This window comes from Suncus etruscus, chromosome 5, assembly GCF_024139225.1.
Source record: "Suncus etruscus isolate mSunEtr1 chromosome 5, mSunEtr1.pri.cur, whole genome shotgun sequence".
NCBI lineage: Eukaryota > Metazoa > Chordata > Mammalia > Eulipotyphla > Soricidae > Suncus > Suncus etruscus.
In genome coordinates this window covers 93,338,194-93,353,996 of record NC_064852.1, presented here as the reverse complement: position 1 = coordinate 93,353,996, position 15,803 = coordinate 93,338,194, and the positions used below count along the sequence as shown (strand labels likewise).

Genomic DNA, 15,803 nt, shown 5'->3' with positions numbered 1-15,803 from the left:
ACACAAAAAAACAAAAAAAAAAAAAACATTTAAAAGTTCTTTCTATACTTTTTATGTAATATATAATAAAACTGAGCTTTGTTTTTGTTTTGTTTGGATTTTGAACTCTCTTAGCAATGCTCAGAGCTGACTCCTGGCTTTGTGCTTAGTGATTACTTCTCAGTTCTCAAGGACCTTATGCAGAGTGGGGTTCAATCCCAGGTCAACAGCATATATGGCAAGCACCTTACCTGCTGTACTATCTCTCCAACTCCTTCATTGCCTATTTTAGTATATAAAAATTGATACTAGTTGAAGTCAATCTTAGTTGGAATTGGTTAAAGTGGACAATATCTAATCAGCCAGAACTCTGAGCCTACACTTTTAGACCAGAAGAATTCATGAGTAGTAGGTATGGGGTTTGGCTCCCAACATAAAACCTAACACATTTCTCTACACACTCTCTGTCATCCCCTGTGCCCAATTCCTTTTCTCCTTCCTCTCATTCAGCTCATTGATTCTCTCATTCCAGTTGTTTTTCTCTCAGGCCTTTCAGAAATTCAAGGACAGAGCTCCCAACTCTCAGAACCTGGGTCTAGACTTGAGCATTGTGGCAGCATGCAGGAGGGAACCTGTTCTGCTGACCATCTCAGCCAGTTTCTCTTTCTGTGAAGGGAGGGTTTTGTTCCAGATGGTGTGTGTGGGTTACCCATAGGGATTGAGACCAACACTTTCTTGTGAAAGAATCAAAGAACTTACCTTTAAGGACAAGGATCCCCTGCACACTTGCCTGAATATAAAAATCATTTTAGAGTTTTTTTCTCTTTAAAGGAGAATCTCACTGGACTGATATTTCATTGTTACTAGGCTGTTATTTTAATTGTTGTTCTTTCTGGTTTTTGCACCCTAGGTGGCAATTTTCAGGGGATACTCCTGGTTCTGTGTTCAGGAATAGTTCCTAGCAGTGCTTGAAAAACCACAAAGTGCTCTCTCTCGCTCTCTCTCTCTCTCTCTCTCTCTCTCTCTCTCTCCTCTCTCTCTCTCTCTCTCTCTCTCTTTCTCTGTCTCATGTGATCTAAGCGCTTACCTTTACAGCTGAGGAAACTAATTTAGGGTCATCCATCCATCTATTGCTGAAGAAACTAATGTGATTTTCTTCACATTAGCCCTGGAAGAGTCTAATATGAGTTTCTAGTTCTGTTTAATTATCAACTCACCCTGAGACCCTTTTTCTCCATGTGTCCATGTGATAAATTCCTGCTTCCTGGGGTCAAGGGGGGAACCGAGAGTTGGAGGAATGGAAGCATTTGTTAAACCGCAAAAAGCCAGGCCACTGGACTATAGCTTGGGTTAACCCAGAGGCTCTTCTAAGCCTTTGTTGACATGTTTTGAGCTCATTTTTCCAAACTTAGCAATCAGTTGAATTGGAAAGCCTGGAAGGTTTTCTTCTCTGGGAATGGAGTGCATGGCCTGTGAACGCAAGGCTAAGACTTGTGCAGATCACTGCACCTAACAGACAGGCCTACCATCCATGCCCAGAATCTCCCAAGCCAACTAGAGACTTTATCTGGTTGTCCTCACACAGGTGTGAGATTGAAGCTACCCTTGAGAGGCTAAAGAAACTAGAACGAGATCTCAGCTGCAAGGAGCAGGAGCTCAAAGAACGAGAACGGCGGTTGAAGATGTGGGAGCAAAAACTGACAGAACAGTCCAATACCCCGGTGAGTGTTCCACCACCTGCTACACACATGCCTTAGTGCACGCCACACATAGAATGCCCCATAGAGCCTGGGCTGAGCATGACGCATGGCAATGCTCCTCCTTCCTCTCACTGCCACTGCCTCACTCCTGCCTCCCGCCTGCCCATGAAAAGGCCTGCACTTATGCTAGAGTTGTGCTCTTATCTACTTTCAATTAACAAAATGCCAGACCTGTAGAACTTGTCCTATTTCAGATGTTTTCCCTATGAACTGTTGGTATATTAGAATTACAAAGGTAGCATCCAGCAGATTTTCACATCATTAGGTTTCTAGAACACATGCCTGTGGCTGAGCAACTCCTATGGGCCATCAGTCAGTCCTCCAAGTCACACCAAGAAGCACACTGAACCAGAAAGTCTTGAAGATATTTCAGAATGTAACCATATTTTCCTTCTAAAATCAAATCATCCTAACAACCTGGGAGCAACGAACATTAACATTTCTTACCCAACTTAGGATGCTGATCCTGAGCCAGAAAATATTAGGAAAAGGCATCTATCTACCTAGACCAGTTTCCGGTATAGACTATGCCTAGGATAGATGTTTGGTATTCTTTCCTTAAGCCTTATATTCAGAAGACTCTAAATTTCTTTTTAAGGATTTTCTTCATTGAACTTGAAATGCTGACATATATTAAAGTCTTATCAAATTTCAGCATTCTCCTCTATTTAAAATGATTTATCATTTGGGGAATTAAGTATAAAGTTGTCATTTTTCCACAAGCTTTTAACAGATAATATTTGTCTGCTTTAAAATGACAAGTAAACTTGTTATACATTCAAATTCATCTCTGATAGTTGCTAATGTGGTTATAAACTAAAATGCTTAGAAGCCCTTCACCAAATCAACTTCAAGAACCTTTTCTATTTTCAAAAGATCTGATCTCTACTGAGCAGTTAAAGCTCACTTCCAAAGTATTTCCCAGATTCAAGAGAAAAACTTTATTTACCTCCTTTTTATTGTGTGTGGAATGCATCCTGTCTCCCCAAAAGGGAAAAGCATATGTGTTAAATGTTAATGATCAGGGTTTGCTTCTTCAAAATTAAATCTTGGGCTATGCAGGGAATCCCTAAGTCAGAACTAAATTGCTATACACAATATAATTAGGAGACATTCAAAAGGTAGTACCAATTATAAGTTCTATAAAAAGAGTTTGGCTTTCCAGAAGTTCGTTGAGGGATGGTTCCTGTTCTGGTTGAATTGATACTCAAAGGCAGACTCAGAAGTCTTGCTCAAGAAACTGTGGGAGAACAGTGCTTTTTCCACAACTGAAGTCCTCAGCACACTCTCCCCAAGTTAAAAGGTTGTTTTTTTTTGCTTGATGTTTATTTAAAAAGTACCATGAAATTTTAAGCTATAAAGCACTGCATGGCTTAACTCTTTCTGAACACAGCATTGTAAGGAAAAACCTTGAAACTCACAATGAGAGTTTATATTAGAATCTTTCTTTGGTTTATTAACATTGGTTTGCTAGGAAATTACAGGCTGCTTGCTCATGTAGTGCATTAGTCACAAAGTTGGGGAGTAAATAATGAATATCCATGAGGGCTCTGTAGGTCTTGTGCTTGCATTTTAACTGCAGAAAACTTGCTGTAAAATAAATGTTTGGAGAGCTCATCTAACAATAGACAGCATAATGTACCAGCTCAGTGAGATTTGCAGCCTTTAAAAAAAAAAAAAAACTTGTAAGGTTACCTTTTCTTTCTAACACTTGTTTTTTGTTTCTTTTCTGCTAAATGCTCTGATGTTTCCAAAGGAAAGAAAGTTTGGGCTCTTGTATTTTATATGTAGCTGTTTTCTTTTCTCTTTGTAAAAGGTTTTTCTTCCAGTTGCCTTTTTTTAGTGAGCTTTCTGAGAAAAAGAGAAGATAAAATCTACAAAAGAAATGGTTAGAGGTTAGATTTCTTGTATGGGGACTCATATTAATTATAAAAATCTAAAAATCTAGTTATTCTAACTTGAAGAAAAAAATGACTTTAAGAATAAAAGCTGGATGGGGCTGGAGAGATAGCACAGCAGTAGGGCATTTGTCTTGCATGTGGCCGACCCCGGAGGGACCCTGATTGATTCTTGGCATTCCATATGGTCCCCCAGCCTGCAAGGGTTGATTTCTGAGTGCAGAGCCATGAGTAACCCCTAAGTGTGGCCCCTAAACAAATAAATAAATAAAGTTTTTAACAAAATAAAAGAACAAAAGCTGGAGCCAATAGATAGAACAACAGATAGAATATATTCCTAGCACACTCCTGACTTGAGTTCAGTCCCTGACACCAACATCACTAAGTACTGCTTAAGGCCTCCTGCACCTCCAGAATGTCCCAGGAAATCCCCTATACCAACACAGGGCCCAAGTAGCACCATATTCTGAGTTCTTGAACCAATAATGCTTTGGGGCCTGTTGAGCACTCCTTGGTAGGTCTAATAAATATATATTAAAAATAATTAATGGAAGCTAATTTGAAAGATATTTTTAGAGATCTCTGAACAGAGTCTCTAACAGACTGCAAGGAAACTGCCGCAAATAGTGAAACAACAGAGTTCTCAAGAGTATCTCAGAATGTTAACAAATCTGAGACACTCAAAAATTTGTAAGGAAAATAATAGTACTCTCTTTTCAGCGTTAAACGATCTAATGCATTTTTTTCTTCCACAAAATTGGTATTTGGTAGTGGAATTATAAGAAATTTTTATTGTACTAACAGTTTCAGAAGTTTTATCTTCAAAGAGTGAGATGTTTAAAACTAAACCCTGAGAGCTGGAGACATAATACCAGGGAGCATGCCTGGAAAATAGCCAACTCAGGTTTTATCTCTAATACCTCATATAGTCACCTGAGTCCACCAGGAATGATCCCTTGGTGCAGATTCTTGAATAAGCCCTGAACACTGCTGGATGTGGCCCCTAAAAAAAAATAAAAAAAAAAAACTCAACCCTAATTTTAGTTCAAAAATTAGAAAATTTGGGCTGGAGAGATAGCATGGAGGTAGGGCATTTGTACAGTGGTTCAAATCCTGGCATCCCATAGGTCTCCCGAGCCTGCCAGGAGCAATTTCTGAGCACAGAGCCAGGAGTAACCTGAGTGCTGCCGGGTGTGACCCAAAAACAAACAAACAAAAAGTTAGAAAATTAGTTCTCAAAAATCACCCTAGTAGGTCATCCCAGAATTTATATTAGTAATAAGTCTTTTTATAAATATATTGTTTGTACATTGTTTATAACATATATCTGTATTTGGATATCAAACTTTCTGACATTAATTTTCAGGTTTCTCAAAAGAAAAGGCAGAAATACATTTTTTTTTTTTGGTTTTTTTTTGGGCCACACCCGGTAACGCTCAGGGGTTACTCCTGGCTATGCGCTCAGAAGTTGCTCCTGGCTTGGGGGACCATATGGGACACCGGGGGATCGAACCGCGGTCCGTCCAAGGCTAGCGCAAGCAAGGCAGGCGCACCTTACCTTTAGCGCCACCGCCCGGCCCCAGAAATACATTTTTTAAGGAGTCTCAGGAATGCCTTTTACTGGGGATGAAATTGGGGCCTTTTTCATGTCAGGCATGTGTACATACTCCTTTGAGCCCATTCCTGGCCTACTAATACTTTTTAGATACTACTAGCTTTACCTCTGAAATTAATACTGTATGATTTTATTCATAGAAATTTGGAGACTGTTCAAAACATAATAGAGCTAAAATGTTTTATATCAACAGAAAAGGAGAATTAATTCCTGGAGTGGGGGTATTTGCCAATAGTAGAAAATGTACACAAAAGAAAAAAGGGAACAGTGATAAGCTAAATTAATTCTACTCCCTTTTCACCAATTTTATTTTTTCTCAAATTTGGGTTTTTTTTATATGGGGGGCACACTTGGCACTCACTACTCAGTTGTCACTTCCAACTCTGCACTCAGAAATTATTTCTGGCAGTGCTGAGGGACCATCTGATATGCCAGGGATTAAACCTGTGTCAGCCATGTGCAAGACAAGTACCTTTTCCATTGTACTATATCTCCAACCCCTTTTTCCAATTTTCTAATTCACTGTTTTTACCTTAAATGATGGATACAGGTTGAAAATTTGCCCGCAGTGCATTGTTTTTCATAACAAGTGTTGTCGCCTATCTGGCTATAATTATTAATAGGTAAAAACTCTAGAGTCATTTTTAGTTTATAGTCAAATACTAATCCAGTTAAGGTAGTGAGCCAGATTTCCCTAGAACTGGATTGACTGGTAAACTGTTTTCATGATTCCTCTAATCTTTTCTTGTTCAGTACATGATTCCTTGATTTTCACTTGAGATATCATCTCAACTTTATTTCCTTTTTAATATAATGATCACGTAAATGTTTCTGTATAATAGCAAAATTGGGAAAAATTAAGAGCACTCCTAAAATCTATTTTGTTTTAAGCAAAACCAAGATTTAAAAATTGTAACTTCCTTTCCATTTGAAATGTGGCTTGCCGTGGTGCTTTGCAAACTTTGGGTTGTGACTGAGCTGACACTGCTGTTGTGAATTTATGGCAAATAAGCTGATTGACCAAGCCTGCCATTAAATACCTGCTCACATAATTCCCACATTTATTTATCTCACTAATCATTAACTTCCTGTGCAATCCCCACGAATATTGTGGAATCTGTTTCCTTTGTTTAAATTGGTCCTAATTTCTCTTTTTGCTTCTGTCCTCTCTTCCCTTGTGATAGCTTCTCTTGCCTCTTGCTGCAAGAATGTCTGAGGAGTCTTACTTTGAATCTAAGACAGAGGAATCAAACAGTGCAGAGATGTCATGTCAGATCACAGCAACAAGTAACGGGGAGGGCCATGGCATGAACCCAAGTCTGCAGGCCATGATGCTGATGGGCTTTGGGGATATCTTCTCAATGAACAAAGCAGGAGCTGTGCTGCATTCTGGGATGCAGATAAACATGCAAGCCAAGCAGAATTCTTCCAAAACCACATCTAAGAGAAGGGGGAAGAAGGTCAACATGGCCGTGGGGTTCAGTGATTTTGACATGTCAGAAGGTGATGATGATGATGATGATGATGACGGTGAGGAGGAGGAGAATGACTTGGATAATAATAGTGATTAAAAGCAGAAAACAAAGTGATGACATTGACAATGTTTGGGAAAACAAAAACTTGTTATCTCAGCCAGTCTGTACGAAAGACAGTAAGGAGGTAGAAAACCTGCACTGTATTTTTTAGGCAAATCACATTTATATGACAGTCATTTCTCTATCTGTTTTACTTTATGATTTACTTTGCTTACAGGAAAATAGCAAAAAACTCTAAGGTAAAAAGCTTTATTTAAGAAATCAGCAAACAAGGTGCCTGATTGTAGAAATTTATGATTCTATAGATAAAATATAGTATTTTTAAACTAATAACATCCTGACTTTTAGATGAAGATTTTATAGTTTTAAGTTGATTTTTTTATTCAAATATCTACAAAACTTAAGTTTGAACAAGGCCTCTTTTAACTCCTAATTCTTCTCTCTGCCTGATTTTCTTATAATGTACTTTTTATGACAATATACTGTACTGTCAAAAATAATTAATAGTGACTAAAAATCCAATAATAAAATAATTGAGATGAAAGATGGTTATTACATATAATTCAGGAATACCTAGATGGCAGGCATTTTTAATGCTTTGCAGCCTAACTCTCCAAATCATATCTGAAATATATTCTTGATAGCATGTGTGAAGGACAGATATCTCCTTTGAAGCTAGCAAAACATGGTGCAGCCTCTCATACCAGGGTCAAACTTAAAGCCTGTAAGGAGCCTACTATAATGTAAGTTTCAATTGAAACTTGGCACAGAGAAAGATGTGGTCTTAGAAGGCTACTGCCAGCAAGAGTGGTTACTGTTCTGGGCCTGTGTTGCACTTTCAGTAAGGTATGATAAGAGGTGCAGATGGTCTAAAGGGGGAACTAAACAATATGAAAAAGAGTAAAAGCTCTATCTGTGTAGGCAAAGTCCAGACTGAACGGTCTTTTTTCTGTCAAAGTAGCCTTCCAGACTGGTCTATGAACCCTTCCTGAGCCCTGCTGGTCTTATGAGAAATAAGTGTGTTTTGCATATCTGGCAAGCTAGAGAGTCTCCCAATGTCACTATATATTTGCTTAATTTCTAAAACTCTGTTTAACAACAACAAAATCCTACAAAGAAAAGCAAAAGAACAAAGACCTTTTTCCAGCCTAACTTAGAAAGACATGCCATTCATCTGACTGGTAAACCCAAGTACTTTTAGTAGTTCCTTTTAGGGAAGAGTAAGGAAAGCATCAAAGATATTATCTAATACTTTTCCAAGTGTGTATTCAGTCATAAAAGGCCTCTTAGAATTTGAAGCATGGCATGCCTCTAATCTCATTATGAACTGAGAAATAGCACAAAAGAATCAGCACTTTGTTTGGCCAACTTTGGAGAAATATCATTCATCTTCTGGGTGTGAGGTGGAAAGCAGTCTTGATCTCATGATTTTAAAAAGAAAGCTCTGGAGTGTGATTTTAATTCAGAATCCTGAATCTCCTCTCTGTGTAATCATAGGCCATGAGCTAGCCTTGTCTCATCATAATGACGGACTGGGAATAGTACCTATTTCAAGGGATTGTTGTGATGAGGCCAAAAAATAGTTCATGTAAAGCACTTATAGTCTCAGGCCCATAGTCTTTTAGTTCATGTCACTGATTCAAGTTAGCTGTTATACATCAGACCAAAGAAAAATGGAAAAATAAGTGATTTCAGTAACCCTTAAAACAAAACCATCAATTTCAAGTAATATTTGTTGGCTAGATGAAATTCAAAGTAGATCACTTTCAGGAAAGAGAACATTCTTAGAATTAAGCTCTCTATATATATTTAGTCTGTTGTTCCTTGAAAACTGTAAAGCCAGGTTAGGTTTGCCTCATCTAAAGTATTTGCAGGCCGTATATGTATTCTCCAACTTAATGCTCATCTCCTACAAAATATGATCTCCCATATACCCATCCTGTTGTCGTTTTAATGTCTACGCATGCCATACTATATAACTGATAATAATCAGACACAAAGGGAGGCTTCATGTCTAGAGTCACTCAGAGAGAACTCCCTAAGTCAAGCTAACCTCCCTGGCAGAGATCTGGGTGTGGATCCCAATAGGAAATTTCCATTCCTGTGTTCCCAATATGCTCTAGGACATTGGGCCCCACCACCTCAGAGAAAGGAGCCAGATATGGCTGTTTAAAGCCTGATGCAGGGGCCAGAGAGATAGCATGGAGGTAAGGTGTTTGCCTTTCATGCAGAAGGTCATCGGTTCAAATCCCGGCATTCCATATGGTCCCCTATGCCTGCCAGGAGCAATTTCTGAGCATGGAGCCAGGAGTAACCCCTGAGCACTGCCGGGTGTGACCCAAAAGCCACACACACACACACACACACACACACACACACACACACACACACACACACACACAAAGCCTGATGCAGGGACCAGATAGGTAGGGTACTGGGTTTAATTCTGGCATCCCACATGATCCCCTAAGCACTTTAAGGAGTAATTCTGGAATACAGAGTTAGGAGTAACCATTGAGTATCTCTACATATGGCCTCAAACAAAAACAAAAACAAAAAAAGAAGATGGGAGCCAGAGTGATAGCACAGCGGTAGGGCATTTGTCTTGTACACGGCCAACCCAGGATGAACTGGTTCAATTCCCAGCATCCCATGTAGTCCCCTGACCCTGCCAGGAGAGATTTTTGAGCAGAGTCAGGAGTAACCCTTGAGTGCTGCCGGGTGGGAACCAAACTCCACCCCCCAAAAAAGAAGAAATGAATAAAAGCCATTTACACTCTTGCAGGGCTTGCCTTGCATAAAGTTGACCCAGGCTCAATCTCCAGCACCTCATATGGCCCCTAAATCCTCACCAGGAGTAATCACTGACTGCAGAGTCAGGGGTAAACTCTGAGCACAACCAGAAGTGATCCCAAAACAAATGAAAAAATGTTTAATAAAATCCTTGCATGAGTCAGCGTTATAGCACATGCCTTGCACATGGCTAACCAGATTTGATTCCCCACATTTTGTATGGTCCCCCAAGCCTGCCAGAAGTAATTTTTGAGCAAAGAGCCAAGAGTACCTCCTCAGGACAACTGGGTGTTGCCCCCCCAAAAATTAAAAAAAACTTTTAAAAAGACCCTTGAATATTTTCTCACCAAAACCAAATCCATCTTTTCCACATACACTCACTGAACTCTGTCTTCATGTCAGGTACTATTTTAGAAACAGTTAGATAAAACCATGTGCACTTAGGGAACTTGCATGCTCATGAGTGAAGACAGACCTGAGCAAACCAGATGTATCATAGAACCATAAACATTGGCTAAGTGTATGCCAAAGAAATGAAAGAGGAGGAGAAGGCACAGGAGGGAATGTTGTGGGTTTTGACATGAGGTTAGTAAAAAGGCTTTGCCCATTAGGGAATCTCTGTAACTTAATTTAGGATCTGTGTGCTTTGCATAAGAGTGTAAACCTGGGAAGGGGGTGGCATGTTGCCCAGTAGCAGAGCACATGTTTTGTTTGTGTAAAGCTCTGGAATCCATCGTTAGCACCCCAAGGGAAGGTAAACTTTGTCTTTTATTTATGAAAAATTAGCAATAAGTATGTAACATACAACATAGGATATTTTCTCTTAATTGACATGTAAAACTATCATCATACATAAAGTTTTGATGCATTAATGAAAGAAACTAAATAGGCCCCAGAAAGAAAGGTTCTGTGGTTAGGCCTCGGTCTTCCATTATTAAGTCTGGCTAATTTCTCAATGGCCACTGTTTATCTCACCTCATCGAAGTTCTACGACCAGCAGAGCCCAAGACTGCAGATGAGAAACAGGAAGGGCTTGAAATGCACCAGGCTAATAGCCCCATTGATACATTTGAAATTATTCACCTGTAATCAGGCTATAGATAATTATGCTACAGCACTGGCTATTTTGCTTTCTGTTCCAAATTTTGTATTAGGAACTGGAGCATCCCTGAAATTTAAATCATAGAAGAATGTTTTACATTATGTTGTATTGAGGATCAAACCTAGATCCATGATGTCTCCCCAAAATGAAAAATCAAACACAGAACTCAGTGTTAAAAAACTGAAAATTCAAAGAAATGACACCCTCTGAGCAGTTCCAACTGCAGGAGTGGTGTCAGCCAATGGCATGTTTTGGTTCTCTCTGTAACTAGAGGTGAATATTTATTGGCCTGGGCCAACAACAGTATACTCTGCATGCCAGGACCATCCCACCCATAGGCAGTCCTATCCAAAATGCCAGTAATCTTGTCCTTTGCTAATCCTGGGAATTTAAGAGTCCACATTTTTTTCTCCAATATCTCAAAAAAAATTAGAGGCCAGAATTCACACAGAATTCAACAGATCCTACCACACAATTTGGAATTTGTAGGTTGTTTTATGTGACATTTTCCCCAAACCTCCACTCATTGAAATGGTGTCTTTTTTCCTAAGAATTCAGGTAGGAGCTTTGTGAAACACTGACAAGGGGAGAGAGGGAACAGAGGGAGAGCTACTGATCCCACAATAAGTAAAGAAGTAAAGTCTTACTCTGAAGTAGCTTTAATTCTGCAGTCACCCTGTTGATATATAAAGTTCCTTTTCTAAACTTCAGTTTTTATTTAACAAAATTACATTTAAATATTTTCTAAAAGTATCCAGCAGCAAGATATTAGGGGCTCATAGCAGGCTTGTTTTTGATGACCTGGAAAGGTTGAGGACTGACTTTAAGTCTGGTTCTTCCCACGCTCTTAAAGATGTATTGGACCCCTGCCCCAGGAGAGCTTTTCAGACTTGCTCCCTGAAAATATCAGGAAACCAAAGGTGGGAGGAAGGTTTGGAAGAGTCCAGACTGACTTCACAACAATGCTACAGTGCATATCACTTTATAGAGTTTTCTTAGGGTTGATAAGATTATCATGAAAGATAATTTTGAAACGTTTTTTTTTTAGTTAAATATTGTTTAAGGTGGGTTTTTGTTTGTTTGTTTTTGGTTTAAGGTACTCTAACCTTCATTGTAGCCCTTTTAAAACTAGCATATCTTTCTGTGGCACATAGGTCGTAGAACATAACTTTTCTATAATCAGGCACCTTCTGCTGCTTTGGAGTGAGATTGTTTTTCAGTTTAAAATGAAAGCAATTACTAGAGAGAAGAATCTGCTCCGTTCTGTCCAGGAAGCCTAGCCACATAGCTCTGGCCATTGCATTTCTGTGATGGAAAATAAGCGAGTACTGGGAAACCCACAGGACTAGCCTCGTTTCCTTGAGTCCAGGTTAGTTTGCACTCAATTGTCTGTGAGGAACTTGCTGGCATGTGATTCTTGACTTTGAAAATAGAATTTCAGACACGTATATGAATTATATTGTGTGCAGAATAGAGCACCTTTTTAATGTCAGAACAATGCACTGCACTTACTGCTTTTGCACTGTTTTCAAAAGTTTTGTACTAAATAATAGAAATTATTTATATTCTCTGAGTGTGAGCTTTGACTAGATGGCATTAATCACTTTACTGTTATTTTTTAAAAAAACAAAACATTTTTCTCAATTATTCTACTGCAATGTTATCTGAGAAAGTCCTATGCCAAATACCGTGTATAATGTTTATATAAAATATTAAATATTAATCCTGTGTGGTAAGACTACTCAGTTATTGACTTCATAGCTGGAATTTGATATTCCAGCACAAAGTCCACAATGTATTCAGAAATCTAGATTGGTGTCAGACATTTTGTTTTGATGTGAACTTTTGCTTTCCTTTGTTTTAAGACTCCATTTTGCAATAAACGTTTTGACAGTAAATCCCTTTGTTATGTGTGGCTGTGTATATCAGATCTCTGTCAGAGGGGTCCCCAAAATCCTTTGAAGATGTCATTGTCATACTCATGCTCATGAATATGTGTGTCTTTGCTCCCAGAAACCAGCTGGCGAGTAAATAAAGAACATGACAGGTAATTGGGAGAATCAGAAGGTGGGGTATGTTTTCATTATCCCCAGAGAAAGGCTTAGAACTCACCTAAGACACACCAACATATGCACAAGACACAAAACATACAGGAGACAGGAAGCCATGGTGTGGCTGGACATCATCAGTTCTTATCTCATTCTGACAAACTCACACCAACCTTCTCCAACCCAGGAGGGCCCAGGGCCTTGATTTTGCCTGAGGAAGTCTCCCAGCTGAAGCCTGTTTTTCCCTCAGTGCCATTTTGACAAGCCAGCCTCAGTGTGCCAGAAAGCTCTTCTTTCTTTTTGACATTAAAAGCAAAGATATTGGTTTCGATTGTAGTCCTTTCCTACCTTTATTCTAGCTGAGGAATGTGTCTCAATTCTGGTTATCACATTTGGAAGTCATATAAAAATCAAAACACTACACATACACAAGGATACACACTTGCCATATGAGCCAATCATGGTGCAGGAAAATATTTCTGTAACTCAGTCTCTTGTTTCTTGAACTAATCAGAAACATTCCCGTTTCACATTTGCTTTATGAGAAAAAGGGAGTTACATCTTTCTGCAGCTGTCTCCAGTTGCCCTGCAAAAAAAAAATTAGAACTTATAAATTTCATTCAAATTCAGTTTAGATTCTATTCCTCAAGTCATTTTTCTCACTGCATTATTAAAGCAGGTGAGTATATGTGATGTTTCTTTTCTTCATCAGGTGTTTCCGAGGAAGGAAGGCCCAACCTGGATGAAATCAGAGCACATGGGGGTAGCAGAATATACATAGAGTTGCAGTGATTTGTGTCCTTGAAACTTGCCTATAATACACAAAGTCTGCACATTCATGTTCATTTCAGCCACTCATTTTTAAATTTTTGCTGGACTCCAAAATTGGCCTCATTTCCCTTATTCCTTCAGATATGCAAACTGCCATGAGTGTTTCAATTAAGCAAAAGTCATGTTCATCTTCCCTCCCCATGGCTTCCTACTCACCTCAGTTTGCCTCGTTCCTGCTTCTCTCTTGGACTCACCTCTCTTCTCTCTGTTACACGGTGCCCAAGTCAAACCAACAGGCCTTTCGTTCTTCACAATTTAGTTTAAGAAACCCATGTGCTTCCCTGGTACAACCATTATACACAATGAACTCTCTGACAGAGAAGGTGGCATTTTAATAAATGCACTCTTCGACTTTATTTAACAAATATTTGACAGACTTTAGATGCCAATTAACTCAGCTTTGACATAGGATGAAGGTGACTTTGAACTCCTCCATGTAACATCCATAAGTTTTCACCTGAAATTAAATTAAAAGTTCCTCAAAGGCCTTGCCTGCATCTTTCCCAGCAGAGTCTTGAACATCTGATTTCAAAATGCCCTTGAAGTCAAAGGGTTTATTTCCCACTCTGATTTTTAAACTCATAATCTAAGCCATTGAATTTAAGTTCTTTTTGTATCCATTCATCCACCAAAAGATGTTATTTGTAGCTATCAAATACCTATTGAACTCACATAACTCAGAGATCTTTCCAAATTATGTGAGAGCTTGTGATTTGGCCACAGCATTGATCCTGAAGCTCATTACTTGGCTCTGAAAATGGAACAGGTTGAAGGAAAATTATCATTAAATACTTTTTCCTGTTTGTCCACTTGACTGGAAGGGAAGGGAGGCTACATTTAGTTTTAGATAAAGTAACTCTATACCCTGGGTTTCAGAGAATAGTTTCAATTTTACTTGTCCTTTATCCATGCATTTATTTGGTTGTCAAATATATAAGGTATTCAAATATTTAGTTAAATACTTAGAAATTCCTTGTGAAAATAAGCCTTTGAAAGTGGCTACAAAGCAGTTGCCTATGAATTGTAATGAGTAATCAGATGAACTTTCTATTGGAGATTTCTGAATAAAGCTGTGGTATCTGACAATTGTCAGAAATTCCTTGACTGCCAAGGCCCCATTGTGGGGGGTACCAAGTACAAAAAGAAGAAAATCTCAAGATATAGAAAATTCAGCTTCAACAGTTCACATATTGCAAAGCATAATTATCAAGAGAATGCTGCCCATAATTGAGTTCTATGGGAGAAATCTCGGGGCCCCAAGAAATTCTTCTTAAGGTCAGGAAAATGACTGTTGATTCATGCAGGAACCAACCCAAAACAGACACCAAGTGTTAAATACCACCACAAGGAGATAAGCCCAAAGACAATGAGACTATCACTTTTTTTTTTTTTCATTTCCTTCATGTTTCCTACACAGTTGCTGCCTTCCTTTGATATTGGTGCATGGACAGAAGAAGACGTGGTAAGCTGCTTCTGCTCATGCCTCCTTCTTTTGTGTGGGTATTTCACATGTCAGATCTCAACATACAGTGGACCTCAAAATAAGGCCTGCTGGCCACCTCTTATATTAGTTCCATTTTGTTTCTTCACTTCAAAATAAGATATATTTGGGGCCAGAGAGATAGCACAGTGATGTTTGCCTTGCAAGCAGCTGATCCAGGACCTAAGGTGGTTGGTTTGAATCCCAGCATCCCATATGGTCTCCGTGCCTTGCCAGGAGCTATTTCTGAGCAGATAGCCAGGAGTAACCCCTGAGCGCCACCGGGTGTGGCCCAAAAACAAAAAACAAACAAATAAAAAAAGATATTCAGTGTGCATAGGAAGTTGTTCATAGTTTTTGTTTTTACTATAGTCTGGCACTCCAGCGGTCTGTGGGACAGTGAACTGGCCCCCTGTTTTAAAAAGTTTGAGGACCAATGATTTAAGAGGTAGCTAGAAAACTAGAAAGAGTGCTGGGAATAAGGTGCTTCAACCAGCTTCAACCATGCTTCAACCAGCCCTATTTCAATCCTTGCCACCACATGGTCCTCAGAGCACTGCTGGGGGGGGGGGGGCAGAACCAGGAGTAGACCCTGAGCCCTGCAAAATATGGCCTACCCCTCAAAAAAAAAAAACAATAAAATAAATTCAGCTATAGGGCTGTGAGTTTTAGAAAAATCCTGCATATGTGAGATTGATAAGTTTTATATTATTCTAGTTTTAAAGCGTTAATGATTAAAAAAGGTTCCAGGCCTGAGTGATA

The 15,803-nt window shown here is 39.1% G+C and overlaps 1 protein-coding gene across 1 annotated transcript in view; it reads left to right on the top strand.

The window, feature by feature from the left end:
- MAP3K20 (mitogen-activated protein kinase kinase kinase 20) overlaps positions 1-15,803 on the top strand; it is a 199,224-nt gene that overhangs the window by 136,536 nt on the left and 46,885 nt on the right. Inside the window, exons 11-12 of the mRNA XM_049773534.1 lie at positions 1,565-1,700; positions 14,979-15,023. Coding sequence (XP_049629491.1) covers positions 1,565-1,700; positions 14,979-15,023 — 181 coding nt within the window. The remainder of the gene's footprint in view (positions 1-1,564; positions 1,701-14,978; positions 15,024-15,803) is intronic.